Source organism: Symphalangus syndactylus, chromosome 17 (genome assembly GCF_028878055.3).
Source record: "Symphalangus syndactylus isolate Jambi chromosome 17, NHGRI_mSymSyn1-v2.1_pri, whole genome shotgun sequence".
In the NCBI taxonomy this organism is placed as follows: domain Eukaryota; kingdom Metazoa; phylum Chordata; class Mammalia; order Primates; family Hylobatidae; genus Symphalangus; species Symphalangus syndactylus.
The window spans coordinates 24189483-24216951 of record NC_072439.2 but is presented as its reverse complement, the minus strand read 5'-3'; the positions used below and the strand labels follow the sequence as shown (position 1 = coordinate 24216951).

Genomic DNA, 27469 nt, shown 5'->3' with positions numbered 1-27469 from the left:
ATTGAGTTCCCTGCCTCTCACCATATACAAAATCAACTCAAAATGGACCAAACACCTAAGTGTAAGACTTAAAGCAGTAGAACATTTAGAAGGAAATGTAGGCATAAATCTTCTGGATTCTATAGTCAGCAATTGTTTCTTAACTGTGACATCAGAATCACAAGCAACAACATCAAAAAAGGAAATTGGACATAAATTGTAAAACATCGTCCTTCAAAACTCACCAAGAATGTGAGAAGCTACCCAAAGAATGAGAAAAATTGTTTGTAAACTATGTATCCAATAAGGGATTTGTATCTAGAATATATAAAGAAGCCTTGCAACTGAATAATAAAAAGCCTAACAAAAATGGGCAAAGTAACTGAATAAGTATTTCTCAAAAAAAAGTATACACATGGCTACTAAATACTTGAAAACATGTTCTATATTAATCATTAAGAATATGCAAATCAGCCCGGAGCAGTGGCTCATGCCTGTAATCTCAGCAGTTTGGGAGGTCGAGGCAGGAGGATTGCTTGAGCCTAGGAGTTCGAAACTAGCCTGGGAAACAAAGAAAAAGACTATGTGAATCAAAACCCCAAAACCCCAGTGAGATAACAACTCATACTACTTAGGATGACTAAAATCAAATAAATATACAATAACAAATTTTGGATAGGATTTGGAGAAATAGAACCCTATATACATTGATGGTGGCACCGGAAAATGGTAGAACTACTGTATAAACAGTCTGGCAGTTCCTCAGAAGAATGTAGAGTTACCATACGATGTAACAATTTTAGTCCTAGGTATATTCTCAAGACAAAACCGTATGTTCTCACAAAGCTTGTACGCAAATATTTATAGTAGCATGATTCATGATAGCCAAAAACTGGAAAGAAAACCCAATTGTTCTTCATTTCATAAGTAGGTAAGTAAAATGTGGCATATCTACACAACGGACTATTACTTGGTAATATCAGGAAATGAAGATCTGATACAAGCTACAACATAGATCAACCTTGAACGCTGTGCTAAGTGAATGAAGCTGGTACAAAAGACCACGTATTTATGATTCCTTCTGTGTGAAATTTCTTCTCATATAAAATTTCCAATGTGGGCTAATTTATAGAGACTGAAAATAAATTGTTTCCTAAATTGGGATGATGGCTAAAGGCTTTCATGCTGGTGTGATGAAAATGTTCTAAAACTGTGTTGAAAGTTTCACAACTTTGTGACTACATTAAAAACTACTGGATTTTACACTTTAAATCAGTGAATTGGATGGAATGTGAATTATATACAAAGTTGTTACCAAAAGAAATACAGACATTTCAACAGGTAAAAACTGAGAGCATTTGTTGTTAGCATATCTTCTTTATAAGAAATGTTAAAGAAAATTCTTGAGAGAGAGAAAGAATAGGACAGAATCAGAAATTTGTATCTAAACAAGAAATGAAGAGTCAGAATTAAAGTTAATGGAAGTAAAATCATTTTTTTCTCATATTTAGTTTCTCTGAAAGATAGTAATAATGTTATTATTATTATTCTTAAAATTTTTTGAGATACAGTCTCGCTTTGTCGCCCAGGCTGGAGTGCACTGGTGCGATCTCAGCTCACTGCAACCTCAGCCTCCCAGATTCAAGCAATTCTCCTGCTTCAGTCTCCCAAGTAGCTGGGATTACAGGCACACGCCACCAGGCCCGGCTTATTTTGTATTTTTAGTAGAGACAGGGTTTTACCATGTTGATCAGGCTGGTCTTGAACTCTTGACTTCAAGTGATCCACCAACCTTGGCTTCCCAAAGTGTTGGGATTACAGGTGTGGGCCACTGCGCCCAGACTATCTTATTGTTTTTTAAAGACAGGGTCTTGCTCCGTTGCCCAGGCAGGAGTGCAGTGGTGCAATCACAGCTCACAGCAGCCTCGACTGGTGCAATCCCTGCTTACAGTGGCCTCAACCTCCCAGGCTCAAGAAATCCTCCTACCTCAGCCTCCTGAGTAGCTGGGATTATAGGTGTGCACCACCACACCTGGCTAATTTTTAAATTTTTTTGCAGAGACAGGGCATCACTATGTTGTCCAGGTTGGTTTCAAACTCCGGGGCTCAAGTGATCCTCCCACCTCAGCCTCTCAAAGTGTTGAGATTACAGGTGTGAGCCACTACACCCAGCTCAATCATCTTTTAAGCAATTTAAATAATAAGATTATTTACCCACATATTAGCCATTTCCTGTGTAGGTCCAAATTTCCATCTGATACCACTTTCCATTTGTCTGAAGAACCTTAACATTTCTTAGAGTGTAGGAAAGCATCAATCAATTCTCTCATCTTTTAGATGCCTAAAAAATCAGACATCCACAAATTTTCACCTTCGTACAAAAGTGTTTTCACATTGTATAGAATTCAAGGTAACATTTTTCATTTCTGCACTATATAAGAATTTTGCTCAACTGTCTTCTAGGTTATGTTGGTTTCAACAAGAAATACTTTTATTCTTGCATTTGTTCCTCTCTATATAGTCTCCTTTCTCTGCTGACTTATTCCTTAACACTATTTTAAAGCAATTAGATTATAATCAGTCTTTGTTTAGAGTTCTACATTTCTTGTGATTAGAATTCATTGAGTTGCTTCAATTTGTAAGTCTACAGTTTTCACCAATTGGGAAAATTTTTAAGCTTACTAATGCTTTTCCTGCAATGTCTAATCATTTCTCCAGAGTATTTTACATCTCAGACATTGTAGTTTTCATTTGTAGATGTTTAATGTGGTTTTAAAAAACATCTCCCATGATTCTCCTAAAAGTGCTTATATTTTGACCAGGTGCAGTGGCTTACACATGTAATCCCAGCAGTTTGAGACGCTAAGGCAAGACCCTGTCTCTACTAGAAAATACAAAAAATTAGCCGGGCATGGTGGTGCATGCCTGCAGTACCAGCTACTAGGGAGGCTGAGGTGGGAAGATCAACTGAACTCAAGAGGTCGACGCTGCAGTGAGCCATGACTGGGCCACTGCACTCCAGTCTGGGCCAAAGAGTAATACCCTGTCTTTAAAAAAAAAAAAAAAGTGCTTATATTTTGGTCTACCTTTGTCAACATATGAAATATCATTATAGTTATTCTGATAACCTATCAATGCTAATACATGAGACAATTTTGATTAATCAATTTTGCTCCTCATTGTGTATCATGTTTCCTGGTCCTTTGCATGTCTTGCAACCTTTTTTTTTTTTTTCTTTTTTTGAGACAGTCTCGATCTTGTTGCCCAGGCTGGACTGCAGTGGTGCGATCTCTGCTCACTGCAACTTCCACCTCCCGGGTTCAAGTGATTCTCCTGCCTCAGCCTCCCGAGTAGCTGGGATTACAGGCATGCACCACCACGCCCGACTAGTTTTTTGTATTTTTAGTAGAAATGGGGTTTCTTCATTTTGGTCAGGCTGGTCTGGAACTCCCGAACTCAGGTGATCTGCCCACCTCGGCCTCCCAAAGTGCTGGGATTACAGGCATGAGCCACTGCACCCACCTGTCTTGTAACTTTTGATTGGATGCTAAACATTGAAATGTTACCTTGCCAGGTGTTCTGGTATATTTTTCAGTATTTTTGAGCTTTGTTTTGAAATATAATTCACGTACTTGAAAACAGTTGGATCTTTTTAATGGGTTCTTTTTCAGCTTTGATAAGGCAGGACCAGAGCAAGACTAATTAGTCCAAAGCTGATTTTTCCTCTCTGTTAAGACAGTATCCTTCTGAGTACCCAAGGTCTTGTGAATTATGAGGGTTTTTCCACTTTGGCTATTGGTAACACCTGCTATTCCTGGACTTGTTTGAGCTATGAGAATTATTCCCTCTATTCATTTCAAGTGGGTTTTTCCACAGCTGCAGGTGTTTTCACATATGAGCTAACTGGTCAGTACTCTCAGCTGAAGATTCAAAGGAACTCCCTGGCAGCTCTCCAGAGATCTCTTCGTGGAGGTTGTTCCTGTCTAGTACTTTGTTCCACATACCCTGGCTTCTGCAAATCCTCAAGTTTGTGTCTCAATTCGGGAAGAACACTGGGCTCTGCTTCTGTTAACTCTCCCTGAGCAATGGACTGAAAATACTCCAGATGTTAAGTTGGGAGAAATAATAGAGCTCACCTTGGTGGTTTCAGCAATTGGGGATCGTGGTCTGCTTGTTGTTCAGTGTCTGAAAACTGTCATTCTATATATTTTTAAAAATTATTGAGATGGGAGGGTACATCCTACCCTGTTATTATATCTTAAAAGTAAGCAAAGCTTTAATTTTTTTTTTTGAGATAGGGTCTTGCTTTGTAGTCCAGGCTAACATGCTGCGGTGCCCTCATGGCAGCCTCGAACTGCTGGCTCAAGTGATCCTCTTGCCTCAGCTTCCCCAGTAACTGGGACTATAGGTGCGTGCCACCATGCCTGGCAAATTTTTTTTTTTTACTTTTTGTAGAGATGAGTCTTGCTTTGTTACCCAGGCTGGTCTCAAACTCCTGGGCTCAAAGGATCCTCCCACCTTGGCTTCCCAAAGTGTGGGGATTACAGGAGTGAGCCACTGTGTTCAGCCTAAAATTATATCTTGCTTTATCTCAATAATGCTTATTTAAGAATAAAAAGCTAAAAGAAAAACACTTAATGATCTCTCCATAAGATCACCAAGACCAAGGCCCTGATGAAGAAATATGTGGTTGATAATCCACATGGTAAAGCTTTTGCTTTTTGTGATTATATCTTTGCATGTGTGTGTCTCAGTGAAGACCATTGAAACTAGAGGAGTATCTAAAAATTGCTCAATTACCATTAACTGTAGAGAGAAAAATGGGAAGGAATAAGAACATAAGTGCATAAAAACAGTAAGAATAGCCAGGTGCAGTGGCTCATGCCTGTACCCCAGCACTTTGGGAGGCCGAGGCGGGTGGATCACAAGGCCAGGAGTTCAAGACCAGCCTGGCCAAGATGGTGAAACCCTGTCTCTACTAAAAATACAAAAAACTAGCCAGGTGTGGTGGCAGGCGCCTGTAATCCAGCTACTTGGGAGGCTGAGGCAGAGAATTGCTTGAACCCGGGAGGCGGAGGTTGCAGTGAGCCAAGATTGTGCCACTGCACTCCAGCCTGGGCAACAGAGTGAGGCTCCGTCTCATAAAAATAAAATAGTAAGAATAAAATATAAATCAATATTACAACTTTTTTGCATATTATTTCCACTTTAAAATATTTAAGATGCTTTCAAGTATCTGCTAAAAATTACTGACTTTTTTTTCTTTTTTAGAGACAGAGTCTCACTCTATTGCCCAGGATAGAGTGCAGTGGTGCCATCATAGCTCACTGCAATCTCAAACTCCTAGGATCAAGCAATCCTCCTGCCTCGGCCTCCAGAGTAGCTGGGACTACAGGCATGCACCAGTACGCCTAATTTAAAAAACAAATTTTTTTTGTAGACACAGGGTCTCACTATGTTGCCAGGGCTGTTCTTGAACTCCTGACTTCAAGTAATCCTCTCTCTTTGGCCTCCCAAAGTGCTGGAATTAAAGGCGTGAGCCACCACACCCTGCCTATGATTTTTAATATATATCTAAAATTGCTCAATTAATTTTGCAAATGATAATTAAGTGCTTGGCAATATTTCATTTGTTAAATCCATAAGATTATTTTTTATGTGAATAGAATGTAAGTATTCAGAATATTCCTATCTAATAGAAAGTTTTCTAATAATGGAAACATTATATATAGTAGTCTCCCTCTTATCTGCAGGGGTTATGTTCCAAGAAGCCTGAAACCAAGGATGGCACCAAACCATCCTATTTTTTTTACTAAACATATGTACTTATGATAAAGTTTAATTTATAAATTAGGCACAGCAAGAGATTAATAACAAGGAAACATTAGATAAAGAGAGGACTACTGTATCTGTAAAGTCGAATACACATGGTTATTGAACACTTAATTGTGACTAGTCCTACTGGTGAACTCAACTTTATGCCTTACTAAATTTAAATTAATTTAAAATGGCCACATGTAGCTGGTGGCTAGTGTATCTACCTGACAGTGCAGATCTAGAGGAAAGTCAATTGCTTAATATTTAATGCAATCAATGCTAATTATGTGACAAATTATAACTTTAACATGAGGCAATAAAACTACTAGTGGATATTTGTGGATATTTACTCACCCTGCATTAAAATTTTTCACACATTAAAGAATCTATCATTCTCATGAGGGCTGCTGGTAAGTATCCAAACATGTCTAAGCAGCAATGCATTTTATATATTTTTTATTTTTGAGATGAAGTTTCGTTCTTGTTGCCCAGGCTAGAGTGCAATGGCCCGATCTTGGTTCACTGCAACCTCTGCCTCCCGGGTTCAAGCAATTCTCCTGCCTCAGTCTCCCGAGTAGCTGGGATTACAGGCATGTGTTACCACACCCCACTAATTTTTTTTTTTTTTTTTTTTTAGTAGAGATGGGGTTTCTCCATGTTGGTCAGGCTGGTCTCAAATTCCCGACCTCAGGTGATCCACACGCCTTGGCCTCCCAAAGTGCTGGGATTACAGGCATGAGCCACCGCGCCTGGCCCGCATCTTATATTCTTGCTAAAGAGTTCTGAGCTCCTAGCATCGTATTGCCAAGAACACATAATGCTTGATTTTTATTGAGGGGTTCATGTGGAGATGCTTCTTTTATGTGGAACCCAGTGGTAATACCACAGTGTGCAGGGCTCAAAGGCATTGTGCCTGGGGCAGGTACTCAGTACTCAGTTCAGTTAATCTGTTGCTTTCATATAAAGTAGAAATTCAAATAGAATATCAGGTGATTTTGGAAGTGTTTAACAATCCAATATTAAAACTGTAAGAAGGAAAACAAAATAAAGAAAAAACAGGACCATATGGGTTTAAAGCCAAATTTTATCTAACCTTTAATAAACAAATAATGGCAATAACAAAAATTTAAAAATAGTCTTAATTTTGAATGTTAATATATGAATGCTAATAATATTAATATCAATTTTGAATATTTGGACAAAAATCCCAAACAAAATATTCATAAGATAAATTAAGCAGCTTATCAAAACAATAATATATCACAGCTAAGCATATTATATTTCAGAAATGGTTTAAAACAAGAAATCAGTATGAATTATAACATTAAAATAGCAGAGGAGATGATATATGAACAAAGCAAAAGAAGTGATGGGATTTGAAAAAAATAAGAAGTTAGCCCTAATTATAGAGCATACTAGCATACAACAAAGTAAATATTAGTTGAATGGTAAAATGTTGTACTGATTTCCAGTACAATTAAGTTAAACAACTAAGACACTGGCTATTATCCCAATACTTGACATAATCATATTTATTTTAATAAAAGTAAAGAAATAATAATGATTTTAAAAGAAAATTCATTTCCATTCATAGATAATCTGACTGAATACATAGAAATTTCACATACTATTAAAAATATAAATAGATTACCAGTTTATGGTTAGACTGATAATGGCGACGTCCAAATATAATATGACAGTATGTGGGAAAACTATCAGTATCAGAAAAATCATGAATGCACTTTAAAAAGTTACTCTCCAGGAAAAGGATATTATATATAAAATAACAAAAGAATCAAGATCTAGAGTATGTGTGTGTATTCATAAATCAGCAGGTTGAGAAAATGAGCAAAAGAAACAAACAGGAAAGTCACAGTAAATAACATGATTGGCCAATAAATACATATAAAAAATACTTAATGGGTTAGTTAAAATATATATATATTTTTAGGTGGACAAGTGGAGTTACTGGATACTTTTACTTCCAGCTGATCAAACTAGAAATTACAAGAGTAGGCCGGGCGCGGTGGCTCACGCTTGTAATCCCAGCACTTTGGGAGGCCGAGGCGGGTGGATCACGAGGTCAGGAGATCGAGACCACGGTGAAACCCCGTCTCTACTAAAAATACAAAAAAAAAATTAGCCGGGCGTGGTGGTGGGCGCCTGTAGTCCCAGCTACTCGGAGAGGCTGAGGCAGGAGAATGGCGTGAACCCGGGAGGCGGAGCTTGCAGTGAGCCGAGATTGCGCCACTGCACTCCAGCCTGGGTGACAGAGCGAGACTCCGTCTCAAAAAAAAAAAAAAAAAAAAAAAAAAAAAAAAAAAAGAAATTACAAGAGTAGAAGAACATTTGGAAAAGATCCAAGTATATACATCAGCTATGACTGCAATTATAGAGTTTTGTTACTTACAGACTCCTCTGAAACAATGTTCTAAGTAGAGTTTTAAAAAATTACCTATAACCTAAATACTGATCAGGATGAGAGTTTAAAAACATTTAGGCATAGCATGGTGGCTCACGCCTGTAATCCCAACACTTTGGGAGGCTGAGGCAGGCGGATCACCTGAGGTCGGGAGTTCGAGACCAGCCTGACCAACATGGAGAAACCCCGTCTCTACTAAAAATACAAAAAAAATTAGCCAGGCATGGTGATGCATGCCTGTAATACCAGCTACTCGGGAGGCTGAGGCAGGAGAATCGCTTGAACCTGGGAGGCAGAGGTTGCGGTGAGTCAAGATCGGACCATTGCACTCCAGCCTGGGCAACAAGAGTGAAACTCCGTCTCAAAAAAAAAAAAAAAAAAACCCAAAAAACAAAACAAAACAAAAAACCACATTTAGGTTTTTCATTTTGTAGAAAAGTAACAGTAGTATGAGTACAGAAAAAGTGGTTACTTGCCTATCATCATGTGAGCTAACTGCATTCTCCCAGGGATTAATCACGTGACAGAATGCGGAAATTCCAGTTTAAGGGTCATTCCTTTTTTTTTTTTTTTTTTTTTTTTTTGAGACGGAGTCTCACTCTGTCGCCCAGGCTGAAGTGCAGTGGCGCAATCTCGGCTCACTGCAAGCTCCGCCTCCCGGGTTCACGCCATTCTCCTGCCTCAGCCTCTCCGAGTAGCTAGGACTACAGGCGCCTGCCACCACGCCCGGCTAATTTTTTGTATTTTTAGTAGAGACGGGGTTTCACCGTGGTCTCGATCTCCTGACCTCGTGATCCGCCCGCCTCGGCCTCCCAAAGTGCTGGGATTACAAGCGTGAGCCACCGCGACCGGCAAGGGTCATTCCTTTAGGTCTTGGCAGCATTTCAGCTTATGGTTTCATGTCCTAATTTTTTTTTTTTTTTTTTTTTTTTTGAGACAGAGTCTCACTCTGTCACCCAGGCTGGAATGCAGTGGCACAATCTCGGCTCACTGCAGCCTACGCCTCTGGGTTCAAGTGATTCTCCTACCTCAGGCTTCAGAGCAGCTGGGATTACAGGTATGCGCCACCATACCTGGCTCATTTTTGTATTTTTAGTAGAGATGGGGTTTCACCATGTTGGCCAGGCTGGTCTTGAAACTCCTGACCTCAGGTGATCCGACCACCTCAGCCTTACCCAAAGTGCTGGGATTACAGGCATGAGCCACCACACTCAGACTTAAGTGTTAGTAGGTAATATTAATAGAAATGGAAGTTCTGAGGTAATTCTTAGATACACTGGTTTATGGAAAGACAAACTTTCTACACCACAGTGCATGCCAATCCCTTGAGACGCTAATCATGTGGTTTTTGTTTAGAGCAGAAGATTGCTTCATTGGCTTGTCTAAGAACACAAACCATGTTTCAATTATCAAGTACAGTGGTCATATAACCTATAGCAAAATCATTCTGCATTGTGTTTTATTTCATTATCAAAACTTAAAATTGCATAGGGGAAATGATGTTAATATTTAATAGTGAATTATTCCCTTTGTGGACAAAAGGGATATGAGCATGCGGATCACAATGAATGATCACGCTGATACTACAGACACAACGAATGATCACGGTGACACTACAGACACAACGAATGATCACGCTGACACTACAGACACAACAAATGATCACGCTGACACTACAGACCTTTGTCTGACAATGCATAATGCATGATGCTCCTTAATTCGGAAAAGTAATTTTTATAGGGCTGGAAGTGAGTTTAGGTAGTTATCATCTGCAATCCTGATTTCCAAAAGGTTTTTAAAACGTAGTTTTTAGAATTGATGGCATCATGTGCACATAATTCATCCCATTTGCAAAACTGTATATAAAGCTTAGAAAAATTACAAGCATAAACATAGATCAACATTCCTTTTCTTTCATTTGTCTAGAATATAGTGAACCAGAAGAATGAATTGACTCTGCCAGAAAAATGACTATTGCACAATTATTTTAAAAGAATCTTAGAGTTTGCTGATATACTCAGAAATTTTCCATTTACCCTAATGAGTGAAACTCATCTTGTTTTCAATCATCTTTTAAAAATTCTGATTCCCTACAATATCTATGTCATTTTGAAAAACTATATTCTTTTACAAATACAATTCCTTCTCAAAATACATTAGAGATTGCTAAATATTTTGGTATAAACATCAAAAATTAACTCTTTTTTTTTTGAGACTGGGTCTCACTCTATTGCCCAGGCTGGAGTGCAATGGCATGATCTCGGCTCACTGCAATCTCCGCCTCCCGGGTTCATGAGATTCTCCCGTTTCAGCCTCCCAAGTAGCTAGGATTACAGGCGCATGCCACCATGCCCAGCTAATTTTTGTATCTGTAGTAGAGATGAGGTTTCACCATGCTGGCCAGGCTGGTTTCGAGCTCCTGACCGCAAATGATCCACCTGTCTCGGCCTCTCAAAGTGCTGGGATTACAGGCGTGAGCCACTGTGCCCGGCAAAAATTAACTTTTAATTTAAAACATTTTCTTCGTATCTCTCTTTTAAAATTTTTCTTGATATCTAGAGATTTCGCTCATGTTCCACAAAATGGGAGGGAGTAGGATCTGAATAAAAACTAGTTTTATTTCCTAATCATTAATCTCTTTATCTAGTTTTATTACTTTTCTCTTAATATTGGTATATTTGTTTTCCTTTCTTCTAGCCTCATATATTAACATTGTTTCTATCCACAGACTTATAGTCTAGCCTTTAACAGGCACTTCATATGTGCTATACAGAGATGAATACAATGACATCTTTTTGTTTCAATCCTTGTTTCCTGAATTAAAGGGATTATATTTTCAAATTAATGGATCAATGTAGCACCCATCAAATTACTAATGCAAAATGGAATTGTTCAATGGAGAGCTGACAGTTACCTCTTTAAGCAAGCTTTACAGTGTAGCATAATCATGTAAAAACCTGATATGCTTTCAGAAGTCTGCAGCATCATTCATGAGATGTTCTTGACAAAAATCTCAACCTAATCTCAACCTAATGAATTTTCTAGACATAATTTCCAATTTATAGGAAACACGAGGGACACAGCAACAAGTTAAATCATACTGTGAAGCAGAAATCAAGAATGTGGGACACTCTTTGGGTACTTAAAAAAGAAAAATTCAGGCTGGGTGCGGTGGCTCACGCCCGTAATCCCAGCACTTTGGGAGGCCAAGGCGGGTGGATCACAAGGCCAAGAGATCCAGACCATCTTGGCCAACATGATGAAATCCTGTCTCTACTAAAAATACAAAAACTAGCTGGGTGTGGTGGCATGCGCCTGTAGTCCCAGCTACTCGGAGAGGCTGAGGCAGAATTGCTTGAATCCGGGAGGCAGAGCTTGCAGTAAGCCAAGATCGCACCACTGCACTCCAGCCTAGTGACAGAGCAAGATTCTGTCTCAAAAAAAAAAAAAAAGAAAAAGAAAAATTCAAAAGCATGAAAAAGTGGGGATATTATCCTAGAGAAAAAGAATAAATTAAAAAAAAAAATCCCAAATGTAATGAATTAACCAAGAGTGGATACTGATTAGAAAATAAGTAGTTATAAAAAATCTTTGGGCACATATTTGAAGACACTATAGAAATTCTTAAGTTTTTCCAGTATGATTATAGTATCACAGTTATCCAGGAAATTTGCATATATTTAAAGGCAAAGTGCCATGATATCTATAACTTACTCTCAAATGATACAGAAATAACCCATACATAAGCAGATAAAAAGAGCTGACGTAAGATAAAGCAAATAACATGAATGTAAACATATATGGTGGGTTACTAAACAATTCTTTCAATTTTTCTGTATGTTAAATTAAAATGTACATTTCAAATTTAGGGAAAACCTCCAAGAGAACAATTTACTTCTTGATAGCCCATTATTAATTCCTACTTTAATTGTGAACAGAGAATATGAATTGTTGGGTATTATCAAAATCTTGGCCAGCCACAGTTGCTCACGCCTATAATCCCAGCAATTTGAGAAGCCAAGGCAGGAGGATTGCTTGAGGCCAGGGGTTTGAGACCAGCCTAGGCAACATAGTGAGACCCCATCTCCACAAAAAATGAAAAAAGCAAAACAAAACAAGATATGCAAAATCTCTCTCTTTTTTTTTTTTTGAGACGGAGTCTTGCTCTGTCACTCAAGCTGGAGTGTAACAGTGTGATCTCGGCTCACTGCAACCTCCGCCTCCTGGGTTCAAGCCATTCTCGTGTCTCAGCCCTCCGAGTAGCTGGGATTACAGGTGTGTGCCACCACGCCTGGCTAATTTTTGTATTTTTAGTAGAGATGGGTTTTTGCCATGTTGCCCAGGATGGTCTTGAACTCCTGACCTCAGGTGATCTGCCCGCCTTGGCTTCCTAAAGTGCTGGGATTAGAGGTGTGAGCCACTGCCCCTGACCAAAATCTTTAGACACACTAAAATCATATTCTTAATTTCCAAAATTATGTAAAATTTAGTAATAGATGAGTGGCTTTAAGAAGCTGTTCTAATTATGCTATTAGAATCTTTCATAAAAATTATCAGCAACACAAATAATGACGATATCTATAATAGCTCATATTTATTTATTTATTTATTTTAAGACGGAGTCTTGCTCTGTCACCCAGGCTGGAGTGCAGTGGCACGATCTCGGCTCACTGCAACCTCCGCCTCCCAGGTTCAAGTGATTCTCCTGCCTCCGCCTTTCTGAGTAGCTGGGACCACAGGTGCGTGTCACCATGCCCGGCTAATTTTTTGTATTTTTTGTAGAGATGGGGTTTCACCATGTTAGCCAGATGGTCTTGATCTCCTGACATATGATCCACCCTCCTCGGCCTCCCAAACTGCTGAGATTACAGGCGTAAGCCACTGTGCCCGGCCAAAAGCTCATATTTATTGAGCATAACGCTATATGCCAAACAGTCTTCCCAGGTTTTGACAAGTATAATTTGGGCCACATCTGCATAATAGGACTCTTATGTACCTTTTTTCTTTTTAGACGGGGCCTAAAAAAGCCAGGCTGGTGTGCAGTGGCTATTCATAGGCACCATCACAGAGCACTGCAGCCTTACACTCTAGCCTCAAGTGATCCTCCCGCCTCAGTCTCCCGAGTAGCTGGGACTACAGGTGTGCGCCACCATGCCTGGGTTTCATGTAGGCTCTTGATTATACTTTGCAAATAATTCCCATAGATGATAAATATCTTGGCCAATGACACACAGGGAGTTATGTGGCAGTGATGACAGGTAAGGCATGTGCTGTGGCTAAAAGCACTATTGCGTATGTGACATTAACAAGTTAGTTTATTAGTACTAATTTTTGAGACTTCAACAATTATTGAGTGGTGTTAGGTGTGGTGATTTAAAAATAAAAATATGTCTGCAAATGTTTTGACATTTCTCTCTTTAAAAGGTGAAAGTGGGCTGGGCACAGTGGTTCACGCCTACAATCTCAGCACTTTGGGAACACTGTGGGAAGACTGCTTGAGCCTAGGAGTTTGAGACAAGCCTGGGCAAGTTGGTGAGACCCCCATCTCTACAAAAGATTTAAAAATTAGCTGGGCATGACGACGCACACCTGTAGTCCCAGCTACTCGGGAAGCTGAAGCAGGAGGATCACTGAAGCCCAGGAGGTTGAGGCTGAAGTGAGCCATATGCACTCCACTAGATGACAGTGAAAGATCCTGCCTTCAAAAAAAAAAAAAAAGAGGTGAAACTTAATTCCTCTCTTATTGAATGTAGGCCAGACTTAGTGATTTTCTGGGAACAAATAGAATGTGGCAGAACTAACTTCCAAAGAGAGATTATAAAAAGGATCACATCTGACTGTCACATCGCAAGCACACTCATGCAGCTTATGGACAAGGCCCCTTGGGAGAAGAAGCAACTTGCCAGTATAAACTTATCAGCCACAGAACTAAGCCATTTGAAAGCATATCCTCCAGCTGAGTCAAGCCTTTAGATAAGCACAACCTCTTGAGACACTTGGAGCTAGAACTGCCTAGCTTAGCTGCTCCCAAATTTCTGACTCACAGAAACTGTGAGAAAAATACACATTTATTGGCATTTTAAGCCACTAATTCTTCGGGTTCTTTGGAATGTGGCATGAGATAACAGATTTTGGTACCTAGACAAGGCATGCTATTGAAACAAAAAGGTACAAATGTCAGAGGGGCATTGGGACCACAGATTAGGTGGAAATTGGAAGGGCCTGGACAATATTATTAGCAGAAACCTGGATTTTTTTTTTTTTTTTTTTTGAGACGGAGTCTCGCTCTGTCGCCTAGGCTGGAGTGCAGTGGCGCAATCTCGGCTCACTGCAAGCTCCGCCTCCCGGGTTCACACCATTCTCCTGCCTCAGCCTCTCCGAGTAGCTGGGACTACAGGCGACCACCACCACGCCCAGCTAATTTTTTTGTATTTTTAGTAGAGACGGGGTTTCACCATGGTCTCGATCTCCTGACCTCGTGATCCGCCCGCCTCAGCCTCCCAAAGTGCTGGGATTACAAGCGTGAGCCACCACGCCCGGCCATGAAACCTGGATATTTTTGAAGAGGCTCCAAGTGAGGGCTTAAAGAAAACTGAAAAATGTTACTGGAGACTGGAGAAAGGGATTCTTGTTATGTAATAGCAGAAAGCAACATTGCTGCAGGTGGTAACTGTGAAAAGTACAAAATAATACCTACAGAACTGTGTAACAGGGCCAGGCTCCCGCTATAATCCCAGCACTTTGGGAGGTCAAGGTAGGAGGATCAAGAGTTTGAGACCAGCTCAGGCAACATAGGGAGACCTCATCTCTACCAGAAAAAAAAAAAAAAAAAAAAAAAAAGAATTAGCTAGGTGTAGTTGTGCATACACTTGTAGTCCTAGCTACTCCTGAGGCTGAGACGGGCGGATCACTTGAGCCCAGGAGGTCAAGGTTGTAGTGAGCTATGATCACACCACTGCACTCCAACTTGGGTGACAAAGCAAGATTGTGTCTTTAAGAAACAAAAACAAACAACCAACAGCAACAAAAAAAGTGGGTAATTTAGCTTAGGAGACTTCCAAGCAGAATGTTGAAGGTGTCTTGCTTCTTGTTGCTTAAGCGCAAGAAGTGACATAAGCTAGAACAAGATTGTTAAACAGAACTGAACCAGGACTTGCTTTTGGAAACTCCCAGCCTCTCCAGAAAGCAAATGATGCTAAACTTCAGAAATGGTCTCTGGACAAAGATAATCCAGAGCGCTGTTAGGGAAACATAGTATGTAGGTAACCTTAGGGTATGTGTTCATCTTAATCCTCTGAAAAGCAAAAAACAAGATCAGATCAGAAGGAAGGAGGGGCTATGAATGAAAAAGAGGTCCAGGAAAGGCAGTGAAAGCCTTCAGGCCATGGTACAAGACGGATGACTCTGAAGGAGAGGGATGAAGCAAGATTGGTAGAAAAACTATGAAAACGCAGGGCAGTATGCAGACAGATTAAGCCTGGCTGATTCACAGTTCCCCAGCTGAAGGGTCTGGGTTTCATAAGAATTGACTAGCATGAATACTTCTGTTATGCTCAGAAAAGGGGCTGGGGGCAGCCCATGGGAAGCATGGCCTCAACATTAACACAATGATTATTTCAGAGAGGGAGCACAGTGGGCACTTCACAGCAGGTTATCTGTTCTCCAAAGAACAGATAGAGCATGACTACTGAAAACCCTTGGTTAAGACTCCAGCAATATCTAATGTGACAATTATGAGAATCACCATTCAATGAAACTTCTATAAAAGGTTCTGTCAGCAGCCTCTGCAGAAGCCCTAGGTAGAGGAGGCCGGATTTGCACGAGAGTGAATGAATAAGTGAGCATGAGCACCAGGGAAAGGCAATCCTGAAGATTCTGTTCATTAGAAGCAAGTGACTAGGTTCAGCTCACATGCAAAGGGAGGGGAATTGGACTTCAGGTTTTTTTACTTGTTGTTTTTGTTTTTGAGACGGAGTCTCATGCTATTGCCCAGGCTGGAGTGCAGAGGCACGATCTCAGCTCACTGCAGCCTCCGCCTCCCAAGTTCAAGCGATTCTCCTGCCTCAGCCTCCCTAGTAGCTGGGACTACAGGCATGAGCCATCATGCCTGACTAGGTCTCGGTCTCCCAAAGTGCTGGGATTACAGGCGTGAGTCACCGTGCCTGGCCAGACTTCAAGTTTGAAGGGTAGAGTTTCAAAGAATTTGAGGGCATATTTTTAAAACACCATGACTGGCACTCTGAGTACAAATTGCTTATATTTCTACATTATGCAAAATATGCTCAAGAAGCCACCCAAATTGCTTGAGCCCAGAAGTTGAAAGCTGCAGTGAGATATGATCATGCCTCTGCACTCCAGCCTGGGTGATACAGCAAGACCCTGTCTCAAAAAACAAAAACAAACAAACAAACAAACAAAAACAGCTCCAAAGTCACAGCTTTCTCCTGGCACTCTCACTGTCTAAGCCAGCAAGCCAGTGTGAGCGAGCCACCTGGAAAACAGATCCTTCAGCCCCAACAAGCCTTCGGAAGACCGCAAGCTCATGGAAAAACCAATTCAAAAGCACTCAGTTAAGCCTCTTCCGAATTTCTGACCCTCAGAACCTATGAGTGATAGTTATTGTTGTGGTAAGACATTAAGACTTGGGGTAATTTGTAATACAGCCACTGAAATCTAGTATGAAAGGCTTTTGGTCACCCTTTTAATTAATAAGTTTTTTTTTTTTTTTTTTTGAGACGGAGTCTCGCTCTGTTGCCCAGGCTGGAGTGCAGTGGCGCCATCTCTGCTCACTGCAAGCTCTGCCTCCTGGGTTCACGCTATTCTCCTGCCTCAGCCTCCCAAGTAGCTGGGATTATAGGCGCCTGCCACCACACCTAGCTAATTTTTTGTATTTTTAATAGAGATGGGGTTTCATTGTGTTAGCCAGGATGGTCTCGATTTCCTGACCTTGTGATCCACCCGCCTCGGCTTCCCAAAGTGCTGGGATTACAGGCCTGAGCGACCGCGCCCGGCCTTAATTACTAAGTCTTTTTTAAAAAAATCCATGCTATGGATGCTGCAGGCGTGAAGAAACTGGGATTCCTTTTTTTTTTTTTTTTCTTAATTTACCATTGAATAGTCAGATATTCCATTAAAACAGGACTGACATTGAATGCTTTCTAATGTGGCAAGAACTGCATTTTGAACTCTCTCAATTGCTAAAGCCATACCTATAAGACTAACATTCCATCATTTCTCACCAGCGTGGACTGTCTGATGATGAATGGCACACTCGCACTCTTTACGGTCTTACACTTTTATGCTCCTATGAATTCCCTGATGGGCTTTAAGGGCTGAACCATATCTGAAGGTTTTCCCACACTGCTTACACACATAGGGTTTCTCACCAGTATGAATTCTCTCATGTTGAACAAGGTTTGAAGCACGACTGAAGGCCTTCCCACATTCTTTACATTCATAAGGTTTTCCACCAGTATGAATTTTCTGATGTTGGGTAAGGTAGCCATACATTTTAAAAGCCTTTCCACATTCTTTACATTCATAGGGTTTTTTATCAGCATGAATGCTCTGATGTGCAGTAAGGTGTGAACTACGTCTAAAGGTCTTCCCACATTCCTTACATTCAAAAGGTTTCTCATCAGTATGAATACTTTGATGTAGAGTAAGATTTCTATAGAAAGTAAAGGTTTTTCTACATACCTTACATTCATAGGGTTTCACACCAGTATGAATTTTCTGATGTTGATTAAGATATCCATGCAAGCTAAAAGTCTTTCCGCATTCCTTACATTTATAGGGTTTCTCACCAGTATGAGTTTTCTGATGTTGAATAAGGTTTGAGCCAGTACTATAGGCCTTCCCACATTCCTGACATTCAAAAAGTTTCTTACCAGTGTGAATATTCTGATGTCGAGTAAGATTTCTATACAAAGTAAAGGTTTTTTTACACTCCTTACATTCAAAGCGTTTCATGCCAGTATGAATTTTCTGATGTTGTTTAAGGTAGCCATACAAGCTAAAGGCCTTTCCGCATTCCTTGCATTCATAGGGTTTCTCGCCAGTATGAGTTTTCTGATGTTGAAAGAGTTTTGAACCAGTAGTATAGGTCTTCCCACATTGCTTGCATTCAAAAAGTTTCTCACCGGTATGAATATTCTGATGCCGAGTAAGATTTCTATACAAAGTAAAGGTTTTCTTACACTCCTTACACTTATAGGGTTTTCCACCTTTATGAATTCTCTGATGTAGAAGAAAGTACGAGGCAGTGGTATAGCCCTTCCCACATTCTTTACACTCATATGGCTTTTTACCAGTGTGAACACTCTGATGTATGGTAAGTTGGTGACCTCTTCTAAAGGCTTTTCCACATTTCTCACACACGTATGGCTTCTCATCAGTATGAATCTGCCCATGTTCAACAAGATTTGAGCGCCTACTAAAAGTCTTCCCACATTCCTTACATTTATATGGTTTTTCGCCAGTATGAACTCTCTGATGAATTCTAAGGTGTCCACCTTGACTAAAGGCCTTCCCACACTCCTGACATTCATAAGGCTTCCCACCAGTGTGAATTCTCTCATGTTGAGCAATGTGTGAGGCATATATAAAGGCCTTCCCACACCGCCTACATTCATAGGTTTTCTCACCAGTATGAAATCTCTGATGCACAGTCAGCTGATAACCACTTCTAAAGTTCTTCCCACATTCTGTACATTCATAGGGTTTCTCACCAGTATGAAATCTTTGATGTAGAGTAAGTTGATAGCCACTACGAAAGTTCTTCCCACACTCTTTGCATTCATAGGGTCTCTCAATAATATGAAACCTGTGATGTAGAATAAGTTGATAACCACTACTAAATTTCTTCTGACATTTCTTACATTCATAGAGTTTCTCTCTCTTATATATGCTCTGAAGTTGTGTAGAGGATATATCTGTTTCATAAGTGGGTACTTCTATGTAGCTGATTATCTCACACTGTAAATCCAAATCTGAAACAAAAGAGGACAACAAAAAAATTTGTATTTCTATACCAGAGAACAAGAAACTTTATGCAACAAAGAAAAACCAACATTCATAATAAGTGAATGGCATACAGAATTCAAAAATATGGTTACAAAATTTGAAAAAGGCCAAGAAGAGTTCAGAGATGTATGAGAGTTTACGTAAGATAGTGAAATTACTGATTGAGGACATAGGTAACATTTAGGTGGGGCCAGAATCTTTGACAAGCTTGTTCCAAATCTGCTATATTGGCACCGTCAAAGACCAAGTGAATTAAAACTGAGAGGAGAAAAACCTTGACTTCTTCATTTTGAACCTACCACTGATTTAGATGCAGATCAGTGTTTAAGAATACATCCTTTAAGTTCCTCGAGTGATTTTTCATTGTTCTTAGAATAAAATACAAATCCCTTTCCAAGGACTGCTGCTTACCTAGGAGGCCTCATGTCAAAACATCAACTCTTTGCTTCCTATTCTCTATCATAGTCCCTCTCTTCAACACCTAGAATATTGTACAGTTGCCCCTTGGTATCCGTGGAGGATCAGTTCCAGGACTTCCTGCAGATACCAAAACCCAACCCAGATACCGACGCCTTAAGTCCCTGATATAAAATGGCATAGTATTTGCACATAACCTATACACATCTTCCTGTATACTTTAAATCATCTCTGGATTACTTACGATACCCAATACAATGTAAATGCTAGGTGAATAGCTGTTCTACAGTTGCTTTGAAAATAATGACAAGAAAAAAGTCTGTATGTGGTCAGTACACTCACAATTTAAAAATATATGTTTGATCTGAAGATGGTTGAATCCATGAGTGCAGAACCCATAGATACAAAGGGCCAACTGTACAACTTCCCCCAACACTTAATGCTTTCCACAGACTGTTTAACTGCTCAAGAGTCCTTGGACTTAGACATTTTGTAGGCTGAATCCTTCTCATCCTTTATGTTTCAGGGTAAATGTTCTTTCTTTAGAAAGGCAGTACCTGCTAACTCTGTCTGTCTCTCTATATCTGTCTGTCTGTCTATCTATCTATCCATCCATCTAGCTATCAATCAACCATCAAGACAGAGTCTTGCTCTGTCACTCAGGCTGAAGTACAATAGCCCAATCATAGTTCACTGCAGCCTTGTACTCTTCCGGCTCAAGCAATTTTCCCACCTCAGCCTCTCAAGTAACTGGGACTACAGATGCACAACACCACACCTGGCTAATTTTAAAATTATGTGTAGAGACAGGGTCTCATTGTGTTGCTTATCCACCATGATCAAGTTGGCTTCATCCCTGGGATGCGAGGCTGGTTCAACATATGCAAATCGATAAATGTAATCTATTACATAAACTGAACCAAAGACAAAAACCACATGATTATCTCAATAGAAACAGAAAAGGCCTTTGATAAAATTCAACATCCCTTCATGTTAAAAACTCTCAAAAAACTAGGTATTGATGGAATATATCTCAAAATAATAAGAGCTATTTATGACAAACCCACAGCCAATATCATATTGAATGGGCAAAAGCTGGAAGCATTCCCTTTGAAAACCAGTACAAGACAAGGATGCCCTCTCTCACCACTCCTATTCAACACGGTATTGGAAGTTCTGGCCAGGGCAATCAAGCAAGAGAAAGAAATAAAAGTATTCAAATAGGAAGAGAGGAAGTCAAGTTGTCTCTGTTTGCAGATGACATGATTTTATATTTAGAAAACCCCATCATCTCAGGCCAAAAACTCCTTAAACTGATAAGCAACTTCAGCCAAGTCTCAGGGTACAAAATCAATGTGAAAAAATCACAAGCATTCCTTTACACCAACAATAGACAAGCAGAGAGCCAAATCATGAATGAACTCCCATTCACAATCACTACAAAGAGAATGAAATACGTAGGAATACAGCTAACAAGGGATGTGAAGGACCTCTTCAAGGAGAACTATAAACCACTGCTCAAGGAAATAAGAGAGGACACAAATAAATGGAAAAAGATTCCATCCTCATGGATAGGAAGAATCAATATCATGAAAATGGCCATACTACCCAAAGTAAATTATAGATTCAATGCTATTCTCATCAAATTACCATTGACATTCTTCACAGAATTAGAAAAAAACTGTTTTAAATTTTATATGGAATCAAAGAAGATCCCGTACAGCCAAGACAATCCTAAGCAAAAAGAACAAAGATGGAGGCATCATGCTACCTGACTTCAAACTATACTACAAGGCTACAGTGACCAAAACAGCATGGTACTGGTACCAAAACAGACATATAGACCAATGGAGCAGAAAAGAGACCCCAGAAATAACACCACACATCTACAACCATCTGATCTTCAACAAACCTGCCACAAACAAGCAATGGGGAATGGATCTCCTACTCAGTAAATGGTGCTGGGAAAACTGGGTAGCCTTATGCAGAAAACTAAAACTAGACCCCTTCCTTACACCTTATGCAACAATCAACTCAAGATGGATTAAAGACTTCACTGTAAAACCCCAAACCATAAAAACCCTAGAAGAAAACCTAGGCAATGCCATTCAGGACATAGGCATGGGCAAAGACTTCATGACAAAAATGACAAAAGCCATTTCAACAAAAGCCAAAATTGACAAATGGGATCTAATTAAACCAAAGACCTTCTGCACAGGAAAAGAAACTATCATCAGAGTGAACAGGCAACCTACAGAATGGGAGAAACCTACCCATCTGACAAAGGTCTAACATCCAGAATTTACAAGGAACTTAAACAAATTTACAAGTAAAAACCAAACAACACATCAAAAAGTGGGCAAGGGGTATGAACAGACACTTCTCAAAAGAAGACATTTGGCTGGGTGCGGTGGCTCATGCCTGTAATCCCAGCACTTTAGGAGGCCAAGGTGGGTGGATCATGAGGTCAGGAGTTCAAGACCAGCCTGGCCAACATGGTGAAACCCCGTCTCTACTAAAAATACAAAAAAAATTAGCCAGGGATGGTGGCAGGTGCCTGTAATCCCAGCTACTCGGGAGGCTGAGGCAGGAGAATCACTTGAACCCAGGAGGCAGAGGTTGCAGTGAGCCGAGATCAAGCCACTGCAACCTCTGCCTCCTGGGTGACAGAGTGAGAATCCATCTCAAAAAAAAAAAAAAAAAAAAAAGAAGAAGACATTTATGAGGCCAACAAACATATGAAGAAAAGCTCAACAACATCATCGGAGGTCATCAGAGAAATGCAAACCAAAACCACAATGAAATACCATCTCACACCAGTTAGAATGGTGATTATTAAAAAGTCAGGAAACAATAGACGCTGGTGAGGCTGTGGAGAAATAGGAATACTTTTATACTGCTGATGGGAATGTAAATTAGTTCAACCACTGTGGAAGACAGTATGGCAATTCCTCAAGGATCTAGAACCAGAAATACATTTGACCCAGCAATCCCATTACTGGGTATATACCCAAAAAAATATACTACTATCATTCTACTAGAAAGACACATGTGCATGTATGTTTACTGCAGCACTATTTACAATAGCAAAGACTTGGAGCCAACCCAAATGCCCATCGATGATAGACTGGATAAAGAAAATGTGGTACATATACACCATGGAATACTATGCAGCCATAAAAAGAAATGAGATCATGTCCTTTGCAGGGACATGCATGAAGCTGGAGGCCATCATTCTCAGCAAACTAACACAGGAACAGAAAACCAAATACTGCATGTTCTCACTTATAAGTGGGAGTTGAACAATGAGAACACACGGACACAGAGAGGGGAATAACATACACCAGGGCCTGTTGGGGGCTGGGAGGTGAGGGGAGGGAACTTGGAGGACAGGTCAAAAGATGCAGCAAACCACCATGGCACACGTATACCTATGTAACAAACCTGCATGTTCTGCACATGTATCCATGTATCCCATTTTTTTTTTAGAAGAAAGGAAAAAAAAAAGACTAGTGATGTCACACAGATATACCAAAAAGGTATGAAAAGGTTTATAACTCTCATCATGAGGCTTTCTAGAGAGCAGAGCAGCTCCCAAGCAGGTCATAAAACAACTTGAGAGATTAAGAAAAGGAGGCTGGCTTGGAGTTTGCATGGTGGTTAGGGCGTGGTGCTGGGCTGGGTGTTCCTGCTCATGGCATGGGGTTCACATGGTTTGATTGCAAAGGAGGGAGCACCTAGGTTTTTTATCAGCTGGCCCAGAAGTAGACAGAAGGGGAAAAAAAAGAGGAGTCATCAGCAGTTAAACATCAAAAACAGAGTCAGAGACTGGAGTCGTGGCTCACGCCTATAATCCCAGCACTTTGGGAAGCCGAGGCAGGAGGATCACTCAAGCCCAGGAGTTCAAGACCAGCCTGGGCAACACAATAAGACTTCTTCTTTACAAAAAAAAAAAAAAAAAATTAAAAACTTGGCTGGGCATGGTGGCATGCACTTGTGGTCCCAGATATTCGGGAGGGCAAGGTGGGAGAATTGCTAGAGCCCAGGCGACCAAAGCTGCAGTGAGCTGTGTTCACGCCACTGCACTCCAGCCCAGGCAACAGAGCAAGACCCTATCTCAAAAAAAAAAAAAGAAAAAAAAAAAAAAAAAAAAAAAAAAAAGAAAACACTTTTTTTTTTTTTTTTTGAGATGGTGTCTCGCTCTGTCTCCTAGGCTGGAGTGCAGTGGCGCGATCTCGGCTCACTCCAAGCTCCGCCTCCCAGGTTCATGCCATTCTCCTGCCTCAGCCTCCCGAGTAGCTGGGACTATAGGCACCTGCCACCACGCCTGGCTAATTTTTTGTATTTTTAGTAGAGACGGGGTTCACCATGTTACCCAGGATGGTCTTGATCTCCTGACCTCGTGATGTGCCCGCCTTGGCCTCCCAAAGTGCTGGGATTACAGGTGTGAGCCACCGTGCCCGGCCAGGAAATACTTAAAGAAAAAAAATGCTCTGTCACTCAGGCTGGAGTGCAGTGGCATGATCTTGGCTCACCTGCAACCTTTGCCTCTCAGGTTCAAGCGATTCTTGTGCCTCAGCTTCCCGAGTAGCTGGGGCCACAGGCGCCCATTACCATGCCTGGCTAATTTTTTTGTATTTTTGGTAGAGATGAGGTTTCACCATGTTGGCCAGGCTGGTCTCGAACTCCTGGCGCCAAGTGTTCGCCTCTGTCTGCCTCAGCCTCCCAAAGTGTTAGGATTACAGACATGAGCCACTGCATCCAGCCACGACTTTAATTTTTTTGGGGGGTGGGGGTGGTAGGATGGAGTCTGGCTCTGTTGCCCAGGCTGGAGTGCAATGACACGATCTCAGCTCTGCAACCTCTGCCTCCTGGGTTCAAGGGATTCTACTGCCTCAGCCTCTGGAGTAGCTGGGATTATAAGTGCTTGCCACTACGCCCAGCTAATTTTTGTATTTTTAGTAGAGACAGGGTTTCACCATGTTGGACAGGCTTATCTCAAACTCCTGAACTCAAATGATCTGCCCACCTCAGCCTCCCAAAGTGCTGGGATTACAGGCATGAGCCACCACACTCTGCAAGATTTTAATGTTTTGAAAGCAGTTTTAACCATCTCTATTTTCTAATGAACTACAATGTACATAGAGGATTTCTTAATGTTATAAATAATTTATTTATAAGGGTTATAAATAATTCTGTATTTCTCTATTAACATGGTATGAAATAGAGAAAGAAATTATCCAAAGTCTGATTAAGCAAAGACAATCCAAAGTCTGAGTGGAACATATAATCAATAAAGATCCAGAACTTCATAGATACAATTCAAATACTGCAGAGCTCAGTTATCTTCCAGTCACAGATTGTTCCTAAAAACTGACCATATACTGGGCTATAAAGCAAGTTTCAATGTATTTCAAAGGATCAAGATCATATAGAGTATGTAGTCTGACCACAAAAAAAAGTTATGCTAGAAATCAATACTGCAAAGATAACTAGACAACATATATTTGGTAATTATATACTGCTTATAGGTAATTTATATACTGAACAAACAGTGCACTGTGATATGATAAAATAACAAACTTTGGAAAATGATATTTTGACTGAAAATTATAAGGCCAGACACTAAAGGAAGTATATACAAACACTACTCAAGTGAGTAAACTTGATGCTCATGGGGGTACAGGTTAACAACTCAGAAATGTGTTACACGTACACTGGAGTTGAACAGGTACATAAATAAATGGTGGATGGGGAGAGCCAGTTTTCTTGCTGTCAGGGTAAAAAGTTACAGATAAACAAGACAGGAAGATTAGAATACATTTTGTAGTACTGGATGAGAGTCAGAGACATTAGTATGAACTCATGTTTAGCTTCAGATGCATACAAATGGATAGACAGAAAGACAGAAAGACAGAGATATTAAACTCTATGGATAGACAGAAAGACAATTATTAATGTAAGCATACATCGGCGAATGTGCATATATCCATTACCCAGACCTTGTTTTTTTTTGGGGGGGATGGAGTCTTGCTCTGTCACCCAGGCTGGAGTGCAGTGGTGTGATTTCGGCTCACTGCAACCTCTGCCTCCCGAGTTCAAGCGATTATCCTGCCTCAGCCTCCCAAGTATCTGGCATTACGGAAGACCCGCGCCTCCATGCCCAGCTAATTTTTGTATTTTTAGTAGAGACGGGGTTTCACCATATTGGCCAGGCTGGTCTTAAAAACTCCTGACCCTGTGATCCGCCCACCTTGGCCTCCCAAAGTGCTGGGATTACAGGCGTGAGCCACCGTGCCCAGCTGACCTTGGTTTTTAAATCCCATTCTCCACTAAAAGGAACCACACTCCTGGGAGAAACAGCTGATTCCAGGATCACGGGAGGGAGAATACAAAATGAACCTGAAGGTATTACCAGGAAAGAACTCCTCAAAAAACAGAAGGATCAGGGTATTAAATGAACATAGGAACCAACCTAAAAGAGCTATTGATGTCTGAAGTTGAAACGGTATGGGTGGCAAAAGAAATAATGTAATATTTGATTCTACCTTGAAGTATAAAACAAATATACATGAGTCTACACTGATATAAATGAGAAGAAACAAATATGTCTTACAGAAGAATTCTAGATATTAGATATTAAACTCTATGGAATGTAAAGCTTAATTTCCACTCCTATGTACCTGCTCCCAGGGTGGGCTAGACTTAACACGTTGTTTCTAAAGAATAGAGAATGGAAAAGGAAAAATAGTACACTTGGACTGAAGAAACCTGGCAGACACTACTTTAGCCAAATGATAAAGGTTAATATCACCAGTGATGTCATATGGATGTCATGTACCCCTGATGTAATGTGATGAAAAGCATACTTCACCTCTGTTACAGTCTTTCTTTTTTTTTTTTGAGACAGAGTCTCGCTCTGTTGCCCAAGCTGGTCGGCTCACTGCAAACTCTGCCTTCCAGATTCACGCCATTCTCCTGCCTCAGCCTCCCGAGTAGCTGGGACTACAGGCGCCTGACACCACACCCGGCTATTTTTTTGTATTTTTAGTAGAGACAGGGTTTCACCACGTTATCCAGGATGGTCTCGATCTCCTGACCTTGTGATCCACCCGCCTCGGCCTCCCAAAGTGCTGGGATTACAGGCATGAGCCACCACACCTGGCTGTTACAGTCTTTCTAAAAACTACTACTTCCAGCCTAATTACAAAAACAGACTTGGATTGGGAGAACACTACTGGCATGGTCTGTCAAGACAGTCAAAGTCATGAAAAACAAAGAAAAGCAGAAAAAACTGTCACAGAACAGAAGAGACTGGAAGATAAGACAAATACATACAATGTGATACCCCTAACTGGATGCATCTTGGAACAGAAATATGAGCTATATGGAAAAACTGGTGAAATCGCAATAGAGAGTCTCATGTCAGTTTCCTAGTTTTGACAAAGATACTTTATGTAAGATGTTAACAATGGTGGAAAGTGGGAGAGATGTATACAGGAAATCTCTGTATTATCTTTGTAAATCTGTAAATTTTGTAAATCTAAAATTATTCTAAAATTAAAAAGTTATTTAAAAAAAAAGATAATTACCAGTGGTCTTTGCTTGGTTGGTGGAGAAAAGAAAACAAACAAAAACGATCATTACACACTACTTCTGCAATATTCTTGGCAAAAAAATTTTAATCTTACTCTAATCATGAGGGGAAACCATCAAACCTATAAATCTGACATTCCACAAGAAAACTGGAGTAGACACTTCAAAAAAGCCAAACTCAAAGGGGAAAATGTAGTACAGTAACACCAATAT

General features: G+C 40.4%; 2 protein-coding genes across 18 annotated transcripts in view; both read right to left on the bottom strand.

The window, feature by feature from the left end:
• The window catches only part of ZNF607 (zinc finger protein 607), a 42548-nt gene extending 23498 nt beyond the window's left edge, over positions 1-19050 (bottom strand). The window contains exon 1 of the mRNA XM_055248064.2: positions 18949-19050. The gene's annotated coding sequence lies outside the window, so the exon portion shown is untranslated. The remainder of the gene's footprint in view (positions 1-18948) is intronic.
• ZNF573 (zinc finger protein 573) overlaps positions 12788-27469 on the bottom strand; it is a 65619-nt gene continuing 50937 nt past the window's right edge. For 16 of the 17 annotated variants that reach the window (XM_063621173.1, XM_063621164.1, XM_063621158.1 and 13 more), the window contains one exon: positions 12788-19209. In XM_063621173.1, the coding sequence (XP_063477243.1) occupies positions 17507-19209 (1703 nt within the window). In that variant the 3' untranslated portion in view covers positions 12788-17506. The remainder of the gene's footprint in view (positions 19210-27469) is intronic. The other variant, XM_063621174.1, reaches the window with a different exon arrangement.